Genomic DNA, 19,564 nt, shown 5'->3' on the forward strand with positions numbered 1-19,564 from the left:
ACAACAAATGAAGAACAATGAATGAACAAGTAATAAATAAAGAACAATAAATGAACACAGTAAATGAGGAGCAATAAAGCCGTGGAGTAATTGTTGAGCACATTTAGGAAAAAATAGCAGAGAATGTTCCATTGTATTCAATATTCATGTGTGTTGCGACGTAAAAGAAAAGTCCCGCTACAAGAATGTTTGGGTTCCCTTTATATAGGAGGGGTGAACCCCAACACAGTACGGACAGATAATGCTATTGGTACAGCTGTGTAACAGACTTGTACGTGTTTGTACTATCTTTGCAGACCTTATCAGCTCTAACCATGCGTCCTTAGAAGTTTTCCTGTCTTTCCATAACGATCATTGATTTTATACTGCCTCGAGGTAGGCCGTGATGAGCCTTCGACATGCTTTTTCGAAGCATGCATTTCGGGGTCGAACTTCAGTATTTACTCTGATCCTCTCGTGTAAATATGTAAATTTTTGACTCGCCACGTCTTCAAGCTATAGTAGCAGTTTCGCATATTTTATATATTTATTTGAGTTATTTGAAATTTTCTAATATTCTAATATACTATTTTTATAGTTATTTTATTTAGTATTATTAAAAAAATACACAAAATAGTTTCATGTCTATTTAATTTAAGGTTAATTAGTACTTAATGTAGTAATGCTATTTTCACCTATTTGTATCTATTTTTATTTTTATATAATCTTAAAAAATACCAAAAATAGTTTTACAATATAATATTATTTATTTTAATTAATTAGAGTTAGTTAGGTATTTTATAGTATAGATTATACATTATTTGTAGAAAAAGAAATAAGAGTTTGGGTTGGAAAGGCCCAATTTCGGATAGCCCAAAACATTGAGCTCAATACCCTTTATACCCAAATTAAAACCTTTTAAAACCCCTAATTCCTAAAACCTAGAGGAACGAATCCATCAGCAACCTAGAAAAACCCCTAAAAAAGTGCCGCAACACACTCACGTACAAAAAGGGGAACAAACGCAGAAACAAAGAGGGGGTGAACGAAAATTGAGGGAACTTAGATCTGATTCTCTCAAAAATTGAGAGAACACGTTAGGGATCACGCTATAAAGACAAAATTTCAAGTAAATGATGAGATGAACAAGAAATATATACTTGGAAATATTGGGAGGAAACATATGGAACATGACAGATTTGAGTTCACAAACCAGTGACTCTTCTCATTTTTGCTACTGTTGAGTTTGGCCTAATATAACTGTTTCCCTGAGAATTCTTTGCCTGCTCATCTTTTCTCATTTTTGTTCAAAAGATATTTAGTCAAGCATTTTTTTTTCATACATTAACATTCAACTCTTTCACAAGCTTGGTTGAGCTAGAATTACTGTAAGCACGAGGCCCATTCGAGACTTTTGAGGTTCTGTTAGCCGTTTGAGGTGGTTCGTGGTTCCGTTCGAGTTGATCACTGCTACAAATTTTGATCGAAGTTGTGGTTTTCTTCGGTTCGTGTAATTTTTGGAATCTCTTTATTAATCAAAAATTTGCTTTTCTCAGGTTCGTTTCTGGTTCTTTTACTTTGTTTTTGATGTGATTGAAAATATGACAAGAGCAATAGAGGTTGAATTTGGGGAATTGATTTTTTAGGTGTAAGATATTTGATGTTCTGTTTGTCGTTTGATGTTCCATTTCTGTAGAGTGGTGTTCTAATCTGGCGTTTGTTGATTTTGCTATTAGAATTTGTTACTGTTCAAGATGTAATAAATTTTCTGTTAGAATTGTCAAATCTGGTTTGTTGAAATTAAAGTCAAATGAGGTAGAAACTCTTTCAATCAAACTTTGATTTAATGCACTCAGAATTTTGAAACAAGTCGCTCATGTGCAATTTGCTAGAGCTTTTGTTCTAATGACTGTTACACTTTTTGAAACTTTTTGTTCTAATGATTTTATTTTTCCATAACTCATGGCCTCACAACATTATCATATGAACATCATAGTTTGCTTTAGGCACAATTAATAATAAATCATCACGACTGCGGGTACAGTTCCTGTGACGTAGTTGTGATACATAAATTCAATTTCGCGTGTCTATTTCAGGTAACTCGACCATAACTTCACATATTAATAAAATACAAATATGGTAGATTGTGGGTATGGTTCCTGTGGCACGATTCGCAACATGTACAAAAATAAACAAGTGTACGACAACCGTAACCTGTTCCAGAAATAACTCCATAAATTATTTAAAAGCGGTTGAAAAGCTAAAAATGCACAATAGGTATAAAACATGTAATAAATCAGATAATGAGGCCAATTATTAATAGTTGAGCAAACGCGCTAAAACCACGGAACCCGGGAATGCCTAACAACTTCTCTTGGGTTAACAGAATTTCTTACCCGGATTTCTGTATTTCGCGAAGCGTAAAAATAGAGTCAATTTCCTCGATTTGGGATTTAAAATAAACCGGTGACTTGGGAAACCATAAATTATTCCAATTGGAGACTCTGAAATTAAATAAATAATACTTTTCGTTTATTGTCACTTTAATTGGAAAAGCTCCACTATCGTTTTTCGGGTAAAAAGGAGGTGTGACAGCTCTGGCGACTCTGATGGAGTGACCAATGTTGGTCGCTAAAGTGGGACCCACCTACAAAATTTTAATAATTATATTATTATTTTAAAAAAATTATAAAATATAAATATATATAATATAAAAATGGCAACCAACGTTGGTCGCTACTTAAAGGGTAGGCAGATACCGACCAACTTTGGTCGCTTAAATAGGGCCCAGTTATACAATTTTAATAATTATATTATTAATTTAAATATTATATGAAATATAATTAAATCTGATTTAAATATAGCGACCAACTTTGGTCGCTAAACTAAATTCTTGAATAAATAGCGACCAAAGTTGGTCTATATTCAGGTCAACAATGGTCAAAATTAAAAATCACTTTTGTATTTACTATCTAAATAATATAAATATAAATCGTTAATACTTTTGTAATACAAGGGATGAATAGTACTACGAATCGTGCGTGTGTGTGTGTGTGTTTCTCTCTCTCTCTCTCTCTCTATATATATATAAAATATATACTTACGCTATATTATGCACTGAGTATAAGTCTATTAGGTAATATTATATCGAATATAGCTTACATATATAATATATATATACTTACGCTATACTATGCACTAAGTATAAGTGTATTAGGTAATACTGTATCAAATATAGCTTATATATATAATATATATACTTACGCTATAATATGCACTAAGTATAAGTGTATTAGGTAATATTGTATCGAATATAGCTTATATATATAATATATATACTTACGCTATACTATGCACTAAGTATAAGTGTATTAGGTAATACTGTATCGAATATAGCTTATATATATAATATATATATATACTTACGCTATACTATGCACTGCGTATAAGTGTATTAGGTAATACTGTATCGAATATAGCTTATATATATATATAATATATATACTTACGCTATACTATGCACTGAGTATAAGTGTATTAGGTAGTACTGTATCGAATATAGCTTATATATATATATATATATATATATATATATATATATATATATATACTTACGCTATACTATGCACTAAGTATAAGTGTATTAGGTAGTATTATATCGAATATAGCTTATATATATATAATATATATACTTACGCTATACTATGCACTGAGTATAAGTGTATTAGGTCATACTGTATCGAATATAGCTTATATATATAATATATATATACTTACGCTATACTATGCACTGCGTATAAGTGTATTAGGTCATACTGTATCGAATATAGCTTATATATATAATATATATAGCTTATATATATAATATATATATACTTACGCTATACTATACACTAAGTATAAGTGTATTAGGTAATACTGTATCGAATATAGCTTATATATATACTATATATACTTACGCTATACTATGCACTAAGTATAAGTGTATTAGGTAGTATTATATCGAATATAGCTTATATATATATAATATATATATACTTACGCTATACTATGCACTGAGTATAAGTGTATTAGGTCATACTGTATAGAATATAGCTTATATATATATATATATTATATATACTTATATATACTTACACTATACTATGCACTAAGTATAAGTGTATTAGGTAGTATTATATCGAATATAGCTTATATATATATATACTATGCACTAAGTATAAGTGTATTAGGTAGTATTATATCGAATATATATATATAGCTTAAATTGAATTAAAATCCTAAATTTATACTACATATGTACATAATTTTATTTTGATATTATATATATATAGCTTAAATTGAATTAAAATCCTAAATTTATACTACATATGTACATAATTTTAAATTGTATTATATATATATAGAGCTTAAATTGAATTAAAATCCTAAATTTATACTACATATATATATATATATATATATATATATATATATATATATATATATATATATATATATATATAATTTTAAATTGAATTAAGAGTAATATAATTTTTTTAGAAATAGCGACCAACTTTGGTCGCTATTTCTAAAAATTCAAAACTGATTTACCTACCAAAATAGCGACCAACTGTGGTCGCTATTTTTAATTCCAGAGTGTCAAAACCGGGATCCCCTCCCATTCTTTCTAAAAAATTTCCCAAAATCTCTCTTTTCTCTCTCACACTCAAACCCCCCCCCCTCCAACTCCCAGCTCCAGAGGCCCCACCCATGCCACCAACGACCACCGCCCAGCTGCCGCCGCCCCGTCGTCGTCGCCTCTGCCGCTACTGCGTCTCTCTCCTTCTCCACCTCCTAAAAATTCTAGGTTATAATTACAATTTATATCTTTTGTGTAAGCTTATAATGTTTTGTTTATTAGCTATGAATTAGTTTCAAATGACTAGTGTTTCAATTGATTATTTAACATTGTATTTTATAGAAACCTAGGGTTTAATTTGTATTTATCATTATTTAACATTTTATAAAAATCTAGGATTTATAGAAATCTAGGATATAAATTGAAACTTTTAGGATATGAGTTGAATTTTTAAAATATGAATTGAAACTTTTAGGATATGAGTTGAATTTTTAGGATATAAATAGAAATTTTAGGATATGACTTGAACTTTTGTGGATATGAATTGAACCTTTAGGATATAAATTGAACATTTAGTTTATGTTTAAACGCGTAGGATAAGAATTGATGAACTTTTAGTTTTTAGGTTTTGTTCTTGTGAATTGAACTTGTACGATATAAATTGAAGCTTTTATGTACGACTTGAACTTTTTACGATATGAGTTGAAACTTTTAGGATATGAGTTGAACTTTTAGGAAATAAATTGAACCTTTAGGATATGTATTGAGCCTTTAGGATATGACTTGAAGTTTTAGTTTATGTTTAAACTCGTAAGATATGAATATAACTTTTAGTTTTTAGGTTTTGTTCTTGTGAATTGAACTTGTAGGATATAAATTGAAGATTTTATGTATGACTGGAACTCTTTAGGATATGAATTGAACTTTTAGGAAATAAATTGAACCTCTAGCATATGTATTGAACCTTTAGGATATGACTTGAACTTTTAGTTTATGTTTAAACTCGTGGGATATGAATATAACTTTTAGTTTTTAGGTTTTGTTCTTGTGAATTGAACTTGTAGGATATAAATTGAAACTTTTAGGATATGAGTTGAATTTTTAGGATATAAATAGAAATTTTAGGATATGACTTGAACTTTTGTGGATATGAATTGAACCTTTAGGATATAAATTGAACTTTTAGTTTATGTTTAAACTCGTAGGATAAGAATTGATGAACTTTTAGTTTTTAGGTTTTGTTCTTGTGAATTGAACTTGTACGATATAAATTGAAATTTTACAATATGACTTGAACTTTTTACGATATGAGTTGAACCTTTAGGATATGACTTGAACTTTTGTGGATATAAATTGAAGGTTTCGGATATGAATTGAACTTTTAGTTTATGTTTTGGAATTTTAGATTGCCGGAGGATTATTAGAAGAGGTTGATGACATTATTAGACATGCAATAGAACTTCCACCAAGAATAACTAAGACACAGTACCTGGCAAAGTGTGCCTTTAATTATTCTTCTCATTAGCGACAATGATGATGAGAAGGCAATGGCATGTGTTTCAAATAGTGACGGTGTAGGTAGGAATTTAGTATTTTCTAAGTAGATAAAAGAAGAGCTTATAGAGTAATTATGTACTTCATTTTCCATGAGGAAAAGAAGTTTAATTGAGAGTGACAAGGTTGATGAAGACGGAATGTGTTCCGTTGGTCATGGCAGTTCCCATAGAATGGGGATCATAAGACTTTATGATGACAGAGATTATAGGAAGTTTTGTTCTAAATTTTCTTTCAACTCTGATCCGTACAAGCCTAATGTGATATTGGTGATATTTCTTTGGATTCAGACAATGATTTGACCGACAAAAGTATGGAAATGCTCTTAAAAAGAATTAAAGGTAAAATCTTTTCAGCATCCTTCTCTACCAAGAAAAATATTTTACCTTTAATTCTTTTTAAGGGCATTTCCATACTTTTGTCGGTCAAATCATTGTCTGAATCCGAAGAAATAGCACCAATATCATATTAAGCTTGTACGGATCAGACTTGGAAGAAAGTTTAGAACAAAACTTCCTATAATCTTTGTCATCATAGAGTCTTATGATCCCCGCTTTATGGGAACTGCCATGACCAACAGAAAACATTCCGTCTTCATCAACGTTGTCACTATCAATCAAACTTCTTTTCCTCTTGGAAAGTGAAGTAGAGAATTCCTCTATAACCTCTTTTATCTACTTAGGAAATGTTAAATCCTACCTATACCATCACTATTTTGAAACACATGTCGTTGCCTTCTCATTATCATTGTAGCTATTGAGATCAACAATTGATCAAAGACACACCCTGTCAGGTACTGTATCCAAGTTATTCTCTGTATCCAAGTTCATCCCGAGTAATAGTACCACGAGGATAATCACCAAAGCCACTAGACAGCTTTATGATGCCAATGAAGCAAGATGAGGTATTCAATGAAACTCGTATTGTAAAGAAGAAGAAAGAGACTGATTCAGAAAGGAGGGTCGAACCTCGACTATATACATGTAGGTTTTTTACTTTTCATTAAGTATTTTGATTTACTTTTATATAAATTTTGAAATACTAATTCAATATATATAATTTTTCATATAGGTTCGCTTCATATGCAGCTGACGTGGGGGAATTCATACGCAGTCAACCACCTAATGAATCGGGCGAGGCAATCCAACTTTCGGACGAGGATGCTGAAAGAACACTCCTTGAGTACTTTATATACTTTGAACTAGACAAAAAAATTTAGTTCTATTGTGTTAGTTCTTTTTAGTTCGAATGGGCTTGTAATAAGCGTTAACTTAGTTTTGTTAGCTTAATGTGTTAGTTCTATTGATTTTTGCTTTTAATTGTTGTTGTTGTTGTTGCTGGCATAAAATGCCTGTTTAGGATGTTTGGTAAGCTGGCAGGTGGTGTAGCTGCCAAAACAGGCAGTTTCTGCCAAAAATATACCAAGAAAAGCGACCAACTTTGGTCTCTATTTGTTCGCATTTCACTATAAAAAAAATAATTTTCTGGGCAATAGCGACCAACCTTGGTCGCTACCTGCCCAGATTTCTATTAAAAAAAATACAATTTCTGGAAATATAGCGATCAATGTTGGTCGCTTATCTTTAAAAAAAATAATTAAATTCTTGAATTTAGCGACCAACTTTGGTCTCTATTGTCCAGATTTTAAAATAATATTTGGATTAGAGACCAAAGTTGGTCGCTTTCTAATGATTAATGATAAATTAAAAACAACGTATTTCATATGTAGAGACCAACTTTGGTTACCAAATTTATATTATTAAATTAATATAGCGACCAAAGTTGGTCACTAAAGTCAAAATCAGAATATTTGGTCCTATTACCTTAGAGACCAACAATATTGCGACCAGGCATGTTTGGTCGCTTTTAGGCCTATAAGCGACCAACTTTGGTCGCTTTTTGTGGTCTCTTTTTACCGGATTTCTAGTAGTGTTTCCCTTAACATAAATATTACTTTCTTCAGCCCCTCCCATTCTTCTTTTGGGTTGCCTCAAGGGTCTTGTAATAGACTAATAGTGTTTACCACGGGGATGATTAGTGGTTGTAAATGTTTGGTGGATGAATGATAAATTGTATGTTGTATGTATGTGATTTGTATGTTCAATGTATCATTGTACGCACATTGATATACACTCGACATACAAAAACATATAATCTACATACAAAAGTCATACAATGATATAATTGTATGCAAGTTGAATGCATCAATACTTTTGTATCCAAATTGTATGCGAGTGGTATATTTTAGATGCTAATTGATGCGTTTGAAATGAGAAGCTTGAAGTTCATTTTTACTGTAGCAGTTATAACAAAAAATAAACGGCAATTGTCTGAACATCCATATTATGAGATTAGCCCTAGCTTACCGGTCATTGTCCCTATCACGACTCAAAATCCATTAAAGGTCGCGATAGCGCCGGACACTACTGTCAGGTAAGCCAACACTAAATAGATAATTTAGTTCTCATTTAACATTTTAGAAATAATAATTTCCTTTGAATAAATAAAGAGAGATAGACTTCTCAGAGTAAATAATAATGTTTTCCAATTTCAATACTAAATATCTCATAATCAACTCAGAATCCGGTGTCACAAGTGCTTGAGCATTTACTAGGAAATAAAATAAAATACGGCAACTGTCTGGAATACAAATTTAGATAGGAAAGAAAATGTAAATACTCTGAAGGAGACTCTGCTGGCTGCGGGTCGTAATATAGAATGCAATCTACTTAAGTCCCCATATCAACCATGCCGTTGCGCCCACTAGGCCACTAGCCATACATGTGCATGTACAATAAAATATACAGCAAGTGTAGTATGAGTACGAAAACAACGCGTACCCAGTAAGTATCTAGTCTAATCTCAAAGAAGTAGTGACGAGAGGTCGACTCCGACACTTACTATGGCTAATAATAATATACGGATAATATGTTTAATCGTGAATTTTTATAAGACGATTGTAAACTCAATAACATGAAGCGGATAAATAATTCTTTTGAAAATAGGAGATTTTTAAATTTTATTTTCATCTTTTAACAATTTATATCTCCGGCCAAGGAGGCCATATCAATTATCAATAATTCCAAAACAATCAGTTAAGTCATGCGCAAATTATACCGAGGTCTTAAGGCCCGATCTAACATAATATTTAAACTATGCATTGCCGGAGGATCGAACGACGCAAACCACAGATGTATCTATTTAATCTGCCAAGGCGTTCGGCCTGTTCCACGAAAGGAATACACATTCAAACAGTCAATCAAGAATTTATCAAGGAGAAATTATCCAAGGAAATGGAAAATCTTCTTTTAACAGTCAAGAAAATGAAGTTTCATCTTTTAGAAATTTATTTACCAAGTTCGATATGATTTAAGCAATTTAAATTGACAATAAAGTTACAAATATCACAAGTATAGCTTGATTTTGGGTCCTATTCTATCCGGGCTTAAGCATAATGGTAGCTATGCACAGACTCTCGTCACCTCGATCTTACGTATCCCCCCACAAATAGAAGCACATATTGAATTATTTTACCTATGGGGTTTATTCCCTCTTACAAGGTTAGAAAGGAGACTTACCTCGCACCGAAGTTCCATAACCGGCTCCCAAGTCATTCAAGCAACTCAAATCGATGCCCAATGCTCTAAAACTAGTCAATAAATGAGCAAATCCATAAATATATACTCAAATCCTTATAATCCTATTTACAATAATTTCCAACTCCGTTTGAAAAGTCGATAAAATCACTCTCTGGCCCACGTGCCCGAATTTTGAAAATTTTCAAAGATAAACTTTACCCATAAGCTCACGAACTCAAATCTATAATTTATTCTTAATTCCATGCCTAAATTCGTGGTCAAAATCCAAAAATACCAATTTCTAGGTTTTTCTTCAAAACCCCAAATTCTACTAATTTTCATGCTTGAATCTATATAAAAATCTTTATATTTAACTCACAATAGGTGGGAATCACTTACCTCATGACTGATGATGAAATCCCCTCTTTAAAAGCTCCAAAAATCACCCAAGAACCGAGCTCCAACAATCCCAAATGAAATTGACTAAACGGCCAAGTTTGATCCCCTTATGTTCTGCCCAACTCTTGCTTCTGCGGATCACTTGACCGCATATGCGATCCCGCATCAACGGATTCTGCCATCGCTTCTGCGATCCAGGACTCGAGTCCATTTCCGCATTTGCGGTCTCTCCAGCGCATATGCGCACCCAAATCTGCAGATAATTTCCGCATCTGCGCCCCCAGGCTTCCTTTCTCATTCTCGCACCTGCGACACCTCACCGCATCCGCGACCTCACAGGTGCGGACAACCCTTCGCACCTGCGGTCACTGCCCTTCTTCGCCTAAACCGCACCTGCGACCATTTCCTCGCCTCTGCGGCCATGCACCTACGGTCAAACTTGCGCAGGTGAGATTACACCAGAACTGATGCACTCCAGCCATTCCTTAAGTTTCCACTTGATCCGTTAACCATTCGAAATCACTCCGAGGCCCTCGGGACCTCAACTAATTACACCAAAATGCACCAAAACACATTATGAACTTTGTCGAGCCTTCAAATCACATCTAATAATATCAAAATCACGAATCGCAACCCGATTCAAGCTTAATGAACTTTAGAACTTCAAACTTCTATATTCGATACTGAAACCTATCAAATCACATCCGATTGACCTCAAATTTTGCACACAAGTCATATTCGACATTACGTCTTACTCCAACTTCCGGAATCAGAATCCGACTCCGATAACAAAAAGTCTACTTCTGGTCAAACTTCTCAAAAACCTTCAAATTTCTAACTTTCGCCAAATGACCCCAAAATGACCTACGGACCTCCAAATCCATATCCGGACGCGCTTCCAATACCAGAATTGCCATGCAGAGATGTTCCCAGTCTTAGAATCTCAAACGGACGTTGATAATATTAAAATGCACTTTAACCCAAATTTATTAAATTCTTCCAAAATGCCAACTTCCACAATAGGCGCCGAAATGCTCCCGGGTCATCCAAAATCCGGTCCGAACATACACCCAAGTCCGAAATCATCATACGAACCTGTTGGAACCTTCAAATCCAGATTCCGAGGTCGTTTACTCAAAAATCCAACCTTAGTCAATTCTTCCAACTTAAAGCTTCCGAAATGAGAATATCTCCAAATCAACTCCAAACTTCCCGAAATTAAATTTCGACCATGCGTACAAGTTATAATATCTGAAGTGAAGCTTTTCATGGCCTCAAATTGCCGAAGAATGTGCTAGAGCTCAAAACGACCGATCGAATCGTTACAGTCCACGCGATGAAGTTTTAGAGGTATGGCATCGTACTGAATAATTTTCTTTTATTTTCGGGATTCATCTTATCTATCAACCTCATTTCACCTTTATTTACTGAACTTCGTCTGGATATGTGTTGTTTTAGCTGCCAAGCTTTATTATTATGTAAATTACCTTTTTGTACTCATGCCAACCCCAGATTACACGATCATAAATAAAATACTATTGTCTATGCAGAGTTCTTTTATTAAAAGGACCACGTGAGTATCAGTCTGATTAGATAACAAAAGTCGGATCTAGTTGTTGATACTTCGACATTATTAATTCTTTGGTGTGTTTTGCCTTTTTTACCACCTCTGCAACTGGGAGTTTAGCAGGGTAGAGATGTGCTTGGAAAATGGTATTGAAAACTTAAAAAGGAGTTGGTCCGTCATTAAACAAATCTTCGAGTTAAAAAATCGTGTTTATAAAATTGGACTTGATTTTCAGTTGGATGTTGTGGCAAACACTTGAAAATACTCTAAGGAGCTAATATCTAAATTTTCGGACGATTTAGTGAAGATTTCGAGTGGATTTAACAGAATACTCAGTCCTGCATCAAAGGAGGAAGAATAACTTAATTCTTCAATTTGCCTGGATTATATATATCTTACAAAAAAAAAGTATAGCTATATCTAATAACACAAAAACCTAACTAAAATGAGATAAATAAGTTTATAATTTTGTATATAGCACGCTTAGCCCAATTAAGTTTAAGCGATTTATTTTGTTAAATCTTTTAATGAGTTAAAAAACACTAAGTGAGTACGTAATAAAATGTCATGGAAAGATTTCTACATAAGTTGTGTGGTAGGTTACAAGCGTACAAAACTTTATGACATTTTCTTTTTTTTTTTTGTTTTTTTTTTTTTTGGTTTTTTTGTTTGTTCGTGTGTGTGGTAGGTTACAAGCGTACAAAACTTACGATCAAATCATTAAATTCGGAAAGTTTGACGTCTAAGATAAACAATATTCACACATGCAATGTTAGAATAGGTAGTTTTTTAAATATTAATATCTTAGTTGTAATTTTGTTCTTTAGCGCAAGGGCGGATTTACGCTTAGCGAAGCGGTGTCACGCGACACTGATTCATCGGAAATTTTTACTAAATATATGTATTAATACTGTACGGAAATAGATAATTAGGAAATGGACTCCAATTGATATGAATTTTGTCTTGGTGTGTTGGTAGAACAAAAATTTTGTCTTGGTGTGTTGGTAGAACAAAATTAGCTCATCTTTTTTTTTTTTTGCAAATATTTGAGAGAAGACCTTTTCTAACTTAAGACTCAAAAAAATTAATAGACTAAGACTATTTTTTGTCTAAAAGTATGATAATCAAAGTTATGTTCCAATTCTTTTATAAAAAATACAAAAAGTATATCTTACAAAAGAAAAGTATAGCTATATCTAAAACACAAAAACCTAACTAAAATGAGATAAATAAGTTTATAATTTCGTATATAGCACGCTTAGCCCAATAAAGTTTAAGCGATTTATTTTGTTAAATCTTTTAATCACTGAGTTAAAAAACACTAAGTGAGTACGCAATAAAATTTCATGGAAAGATTTCTACATAAGTTGTGTGGTAGGTTACTACCGTACAAAACTTATGACTTTTTTTTTTTTTTTTTTTTTTTTTTTCTGTTTTTGTTTGCGTGTGTGGTAGGTTACAAGCGCACAAAACTTACGATCAAATATAATAAATTCGGACAGTTTGAAGTCTAAGATAAAACAAGATAAACACTACCAAAAAAAAAAAACAAGATAGACAATATTCACACATGCAATGTTAGAATAGGTAGTTTTTTAAGTATAAATATCTTAGTTGTAATTTTGTTCTTTAGCGCAGGGGCGGATTACGCTTACTGAAGCGGTGTCACACGACACCATTTCATCGGAAATTTTTATTAAATATAGGTATTAATATTGTACGAAAACGGATAATTAAAAAAAAATAACTCCAATTGATATAAATTTTGTCTTGGTGTATTGGTAATGTGTTTGATTTTCTCTTAGAGATCAAAGATTCAAACCTCAACTAGCACATCTTTCTTTCGTAAATATTTGAGAGAGCCTTTGTAGTTAAAAATTGTGATGAAATAGAATTGAACTCAGGACCTTTTCCAACTTAAGACTCAACAAAGTCCATAGACTAAGGCTATATTTTGTCTAAAAGTATGATAATCAAAGTTATATTCTAATTCTTTTATAAATTTTGACACCGCTTACGAAAATTCCTACGTACACCCCTGCTTTAGCGTATACCTTATCTAGCCCTTCATGGAAACACGATAGCCTTTGTTTCTTGATACTTTCATATTTGTTTTTCTCTTTTTATTGCATAAAAAACAGTGACGGACCCAAAATTTTATATAAGCGGATTCAAAAAAAATAACTATAGGTATTAGTATAGGCGGTGTTGGGTATGACAAGCATATAAGGGTTGATCATTTTTTTTTCTTAAAAAACAAATCTCAAAACTAAAGTCATTTCAAGGTCGCACTCAATAGTTTTAACAAAGTTAAAAATATTTTTAAAAAGATACGAAAAGTTATATGTTTCTATTTTTAGCAATTTATCTATCTAATTTAACAAATTTTACTTCAAGAAATTCACTTTAAGAAAAGTACTAGCTCTAAGATATTCGTATAAAATCTATAATTTTTCTTGTTATTATGTTAGAAGTTGTTAGTTCTAAACAAAATAGAATAAAAAAATTTATAAATACTAAAATAATTCCAATAATTTGTGAGAAATTTTAGTATAAAACAAATAGAGATTTCAACATAGACTAAAATTAAATTAAACTAACAAATACATAATTTGAATAAATATCCTCAAAATTTGAATCAAAATTCATGTTGTAGGTAGGCTTAATTTTTAAAGCAAATTAACCTATAGAATAATTATTACTATTGATTTCAACCAAAGAAAATAAAGTAAAATAGTAAAATAAAAAAGGAGAGGACATGAGAGTAACAAATTCAGAAGGGACAAAGTGTTGGTAGTACGTAAAACTCCTTCCGCTAAAAATATATTGAATTGCGCTGAATGGATTCGAAGTCGGTACAATCCTAAATTTTGAACCCACTGGACAAACTCGACAGGCAGCGCAATTGTGTCAAGTGGGTTCAAGTTATTATTATTTATATAAAGAATATCTTTGTTAAAATTATAATTTTTAATTTTTCAACACCCTTGGTGGGTCCGCCCCTGATTATTAAAATCATAAGAACAATCAGCCGCGTGCTTCACGTGTACCATTGCCTGTTGTGTATAAATAGTTTGAAACCTTTCACTGCAAAAGCACTCATCCCAGCAATGGCTTCTTCTTCTACTCTTCCTTTATGCACCACAAAAACTCCATTTTCTTCCTCCACCAACTCATTTTTCTTTGCAAAACCCTCTCATCTTTTCCTCAATGGAAAAGGTAACCAAAGTTTCAAGGTTTCATGCACAGGCGAGCATGACGGAAACCAGCTTGACGCAGTTAAAGAAGGAGCTGTTGACAGAAGGAATGTCCTTTTGGGTTTAGGAGGGCTGTATGGCGCAACTAATCTTGCGCCATTAGCCTCTGCTGCTCCCGTACCACCCCCCGATCTAAAATCATGTGGCCCGGCCACGATAACGGATGGTCCAACTGTACCATATTCTTGTTGCCCCCCTACACCAGATGATATGGACAGCGTTCCATATTACAAGATCCCTCGCATGTCCAAGCTTCGTAAGCGGCCCCCTGCCCAAGACGTGAGTGAGGAGTATATAGCCAAGTACCAGTTAGCCACTAGTAAAATGAGGGAATTAGACAAAGACCCATTTGATCCTCTTGGCTTCAAGCAACAAGCTAATATCCATTGTGCTTATTGCAACGATGCTTACACAATGGGTGACCAAAAGTTACAAGTTCACCAATCGTGGCTTTTCTTCCCGTTTCATAGATGGTACTTGTACTTCTACGAGAGAATCTTGGGCTCCCTCATCGATGATCCAACTTTTGCTCTGCCATATTGGAACTGGGACCATCCAAGCGGCATGCGTTTGCCTGCTATGTTCGATGTCGAAGGTTCTTCCCTCTACGATGCAAGACGTAATCCACATGTCCGTAATGGAACCATAATCGATCTTGGTTTTTTCGGTGATGAAGTCAAAACTAATGAAATACAGATGATAACTAACAACTTAATTCTAATGTATCGTCAAATGATAACTAATGCTCCATGCCCGCTGTTGTTCTTCGGAGAGCCTTACAGATTCGGATCTAAACCCAATCCGGGGCAGGGAACCATTGAAAACATTCCTCATACTCCGGTTCACATTTGGACTGGTACTGTGCGGTGTACGGATTTGGGTAATTGTGTGCCATCATACGGTGAGGATATGGGTAATTTCTACTCAGCTGGTTTAGACCCAGTTTTTTACAGCCACCACGCCAATGTGGACCGCATGTGGAATGAATGGAAAGCACTAGGAGGGAAAAGAAGGGATCTCACAGACAATGATTGGTTAAACTCGGAGTTCTTTTTCTACGATGAAAACCGCGACCCATGGCGTGTGAAAGTCCGAGACTGTTTGGACAGCAAGAAGATGGGGTATGATTACGAACCGAAAGCCACACCATGGCGTAACTTTAAGCCAGGGAAAAAGACCACACCGGGCAAGGTGAATCTACGTTCAGTTAAGCCAGCCAGCAAGGTATTCCCACTCTCAAATCTGGACAGAGCAATTTGCTTTAGCATAGAGAGGCCAGCTACATCAAGGAGTCAGCAGGAGAAAGATGAATTTGAGGAGGTGCTAACATTCAAGAATTTAAAGTATGATGATAGCAAGTATATAAAGTTTGATGTGTTCGTCAATGCAGACAAGACTGTGAATGCAGATGACATTGACAAGAAAGAATATGCAGGGAGCTATACCAGCTTGCCACATGTTCATGGACCTAATAGTGGCAATCATGCGGTTGAAGTACAAGAATTCAAGCTAGCCATCACTGAACTGCTAGAGGACTGTGGTTTGGAAGATGAAGACATTATTGCGGTAACTGTGGTTCCAAAGACGGGGGGCGAAGTGGTCAGCATCAACAGTGTGTTGATTGAACTTAAGGATTGTTATTAATTAAGTCCAAATGTATGTATGTATGTGTGTCTTAGGGGTCCTTCCTTTGATGCATCACATAAAATAATGCATGCATTAACATGTGTATTAATAATACCTTGTTTGATATACTTTTTGAACTTATGCATTAGTTATGCAAACATTAGTTATACATCCTATTTGTATTATCCTATGTATAACTAATACATAAGAAGCCATGGTATTAACAATGCAATGAGTTTTAATGCATCCATTAGCTTAGTTAAAGACAAAATTATCTTTCAAAATTTATGCTTGATTAAATATATTATTATATTAATGCAAGTTTGAAATAATCCAAGAAAGTGGAAAATAAAGTTATATTCCTAGTAAATAAATAAATACTTAGCATATTTTTTTTTTGAAATAAATATTCACTTCTATATTACAATATAAGTAGACAAATCAAATATTTTTTTAAAACCTTTTTCATATAAAAACATTCCTCAATATATGTTTCATTTAAAAAGATAAAGTATGGACTGATTATGAGGATGTTTTTGTAAACAGACAATTCTTTTACAAATTGTGCAATGCTTTAATAACTCAAACCAAACAATGAATAAGAAATATGTCATCATAACTAATGTCAGCATAACTAATACCAACATTACTAATACACCATATTCATCATTATTCTTATACATCCTGCCAAACGACCCCTAAGAGTGAACAAAGTCACAAGAAATTAAGCATAAATCTAGGCCTACTGCAGCCAAAATTAAAGTGGAGCCTCATCTTTTAATTTTGATGATTTTCTCCCCGGACAACGTCACTGCTAATGTTATATCTTTTTGGTAAGGATTTAGTTATACATGTTAGATATATTTAATAAAATAGCTTTTTAGCTATCAGTGAATTTTATCTTTACCATGGTAGAAAGTTATTCTAGCTATCAGTGAATTTTATCTTTACCATGACAGCATGTTAGTTATTCTTTTTTTTTCAATTAATTCATCCACCCAGGTTTTCATCTCCTGAGGTGGTGGGGTTTGGCTGAACCCCTACCTTGTTTATTTGATGAACAAAAGATACAAAGGAGGGGGACATAAAACCAAAACTTCCGAAAATAAATAGCTAAATACATGTAACAGTCGTTGACTAAGACCTAGGCTTTGGGTTGTGCGAGCACATTACAAAAAAGGAGAGGGAAGAGCTACCAGTGGAATGAGAATTGGAGTATATTGTAGCTCTTCCGATGGTGCTTATGGTGGTTTGAAGAACCAACCGGAATATTTTTTACCGTTATCCTAAAGGCTGGAATTTATATTCTGTCCATTTGAAGGGCGCCTCTGGCTTCAATAGGCAAATTAGTTAGATTGAAGAATAATTGACTATCAAAAATTGATGTCGCATATTTGGATAGCGTGTCTACCATCTCGTTTCCTTCCGTGAAGTAGTGCTTTACAGAGATGCCATATTGATATACCTTATTTTGGATTTGGGAGATGTCATTGTGTAGATTCCATGGATGGTTGAATTTCCCTAGTATCATCTTGACAACCAACAATGAATCCATTTCAAGTGTGAGGTTAGTGCAGTTTTGATTGCAGTACCAAAGGATTCCTTTTAGTGCCGCTTGAACCTCCGAGTAGTTGTTGGTTAAGAATTGGATAGGTGCGGCACAGGCCATTACCATTTGTTCATTTTTCTTCCTAACACCACCACCACCACCTGATTTACCCTTATTAACCATGTAACTTCCGTCTGTGTTCAGCTTCCATGCATCCCCTTCTGGTATGTTTTATTTAACCATCAAACTTTGGATTTTTGGCTTGTAGGCTTCTACAACTTGGCATACTTTACTCCATGGCCATTCCCAATCCATTTGATTGTACTTTTTTCCCAAAGAGACCTTTGCCCGAAGTAACACTTGTAGGCATATTCTAAAAATTGATATTGATTTGTTTCCATATTTCTTTCCACATCTTACCTTCCATATTTCCCAGCATACAATGATTGGGGTAATTTGTAGGAGAAATTTGTGGATGGAATTCTTTGCTTGCATGTTCCACCATTGGTTTACGATGCTGAGAATTGTGCTACCTTGTGGTTGGAATCCCAGAAGTGTAGCAATTGTTATCCATATCCTTTTTGCTGCCTCGCTAGTAGCAAATAGGTAATTTGTAGTTTTCTCTACTGGAGTCCTGCAACAACAACAATTAGAGTTAGTGTTAATGCCAATTTTTTATAGCACTTCATTTAATGGTAACCTATTTTTCAAAATTCCCCAAGTGTTGAAGGAGATTTTGAATGGCAGATCTTTGTTCCAGATCTTGGCTACTAAAGGACTAGTTCCTCTTTTCGTTCTCAAGAGCTGGTATGCTGAGGAGCAAGTAAATGAACCTTTAGCATTAAGGGTCCATATGGCATGATCTTTGATGCTTAGGTGTCCGATGTGTACATCATTTATTTTTTGAATAACTTGAGGGGAAACTATGTCTTGCAGTGGCTCTATGTTCCACTTCCGCTCGCAGAGATACTCGCAAACCTTGATGTAACGACTCCGCTGGTTGTTTTAAGAATTAACGCCCCGATCTCCTATTAACTGGTTTTCTCGTGTTTGTTTCTGCTATTTTGAGTTGCCGGAAAGATTCGTTTTGAGTTTCGGAGTGTTTTGGGACATTTAGTCCCTAAATGAGGGCTTAAGCTTTAGAATTTGGACCGTATTCGGAACAGTATGAAGGCGGCCTTGGAATAGAATTTTGTTGGTTCCGTTAGCTCCGTTGAGTGATTTCGACCTTGGGGCATGTTCGGGTTGTGTTTTGGAGGTCCGTAGCTTATTTAGGCATGAATGCCGAAAGTTGAATTTTTAAAGTTTCCGGATCGATAGTGAAATTTTGATATCGGGGTCGGAATTTGATTCCGAAAGTTGGGAATAGCTCCGTAGTGTTGAATGTGACTTGTGTGCAAAATTTGGGGTCAATCAGACATGGTTTGGTTGGTT

The 19,564-nt window shown here is 33.9% G+C and overlaps 1 protein-coding gene across 1 annotated transcript; it reads left to right on the plus strand.

The window, feature by feature from the left end:
- The first annotated feature begins 14,784 nt into the window (after nt 1–14,784).
- LOC107773093 (polyphenol oxidase E, chloroplastic) lies at nt 14,785–16,718 on the plus strand. Its single transcript, XM_016592536.2, has one exon. It carries the CDS (start codon nt 14,809–14,811, stop codon nt 16,597–16,599), a length of 1,791 nt encoding a protein of 596 aa, XP_016448022.2. The 5' UTR covers nt 14,785–14,808; the 3' UTR covers nt 16,600–16,718.
- Nucleotides 16,719–19,564: the final 2,846 nt, after the last annotated feature.

Source organism: Nicotiana tabacum, chromosome 20 (assembly GCF_000715075.1).
Source record: "Nicotiana tabacum cultivar K326 chromosome 20, ASM71507v2, whole genome shotgun sequence".
In the NCBI taxonomy this organism is placed as follows: Eukaryota; Viridiplantae; Streptophyta; class Magnoliopsida; order Solanales; family Solanaceae; genus Nicotiana; species Nicotiana tabacum.

What these genes read in the sequence shown, in the direction of transcription:
- LOC107773093 (XM_016592536.2), top strand. Translation starts at nt 14,809, where the DNA reads ATGGCTTCTTCTTCTACTCTTCCTTTATGCACCACAAAAACTCCATTT.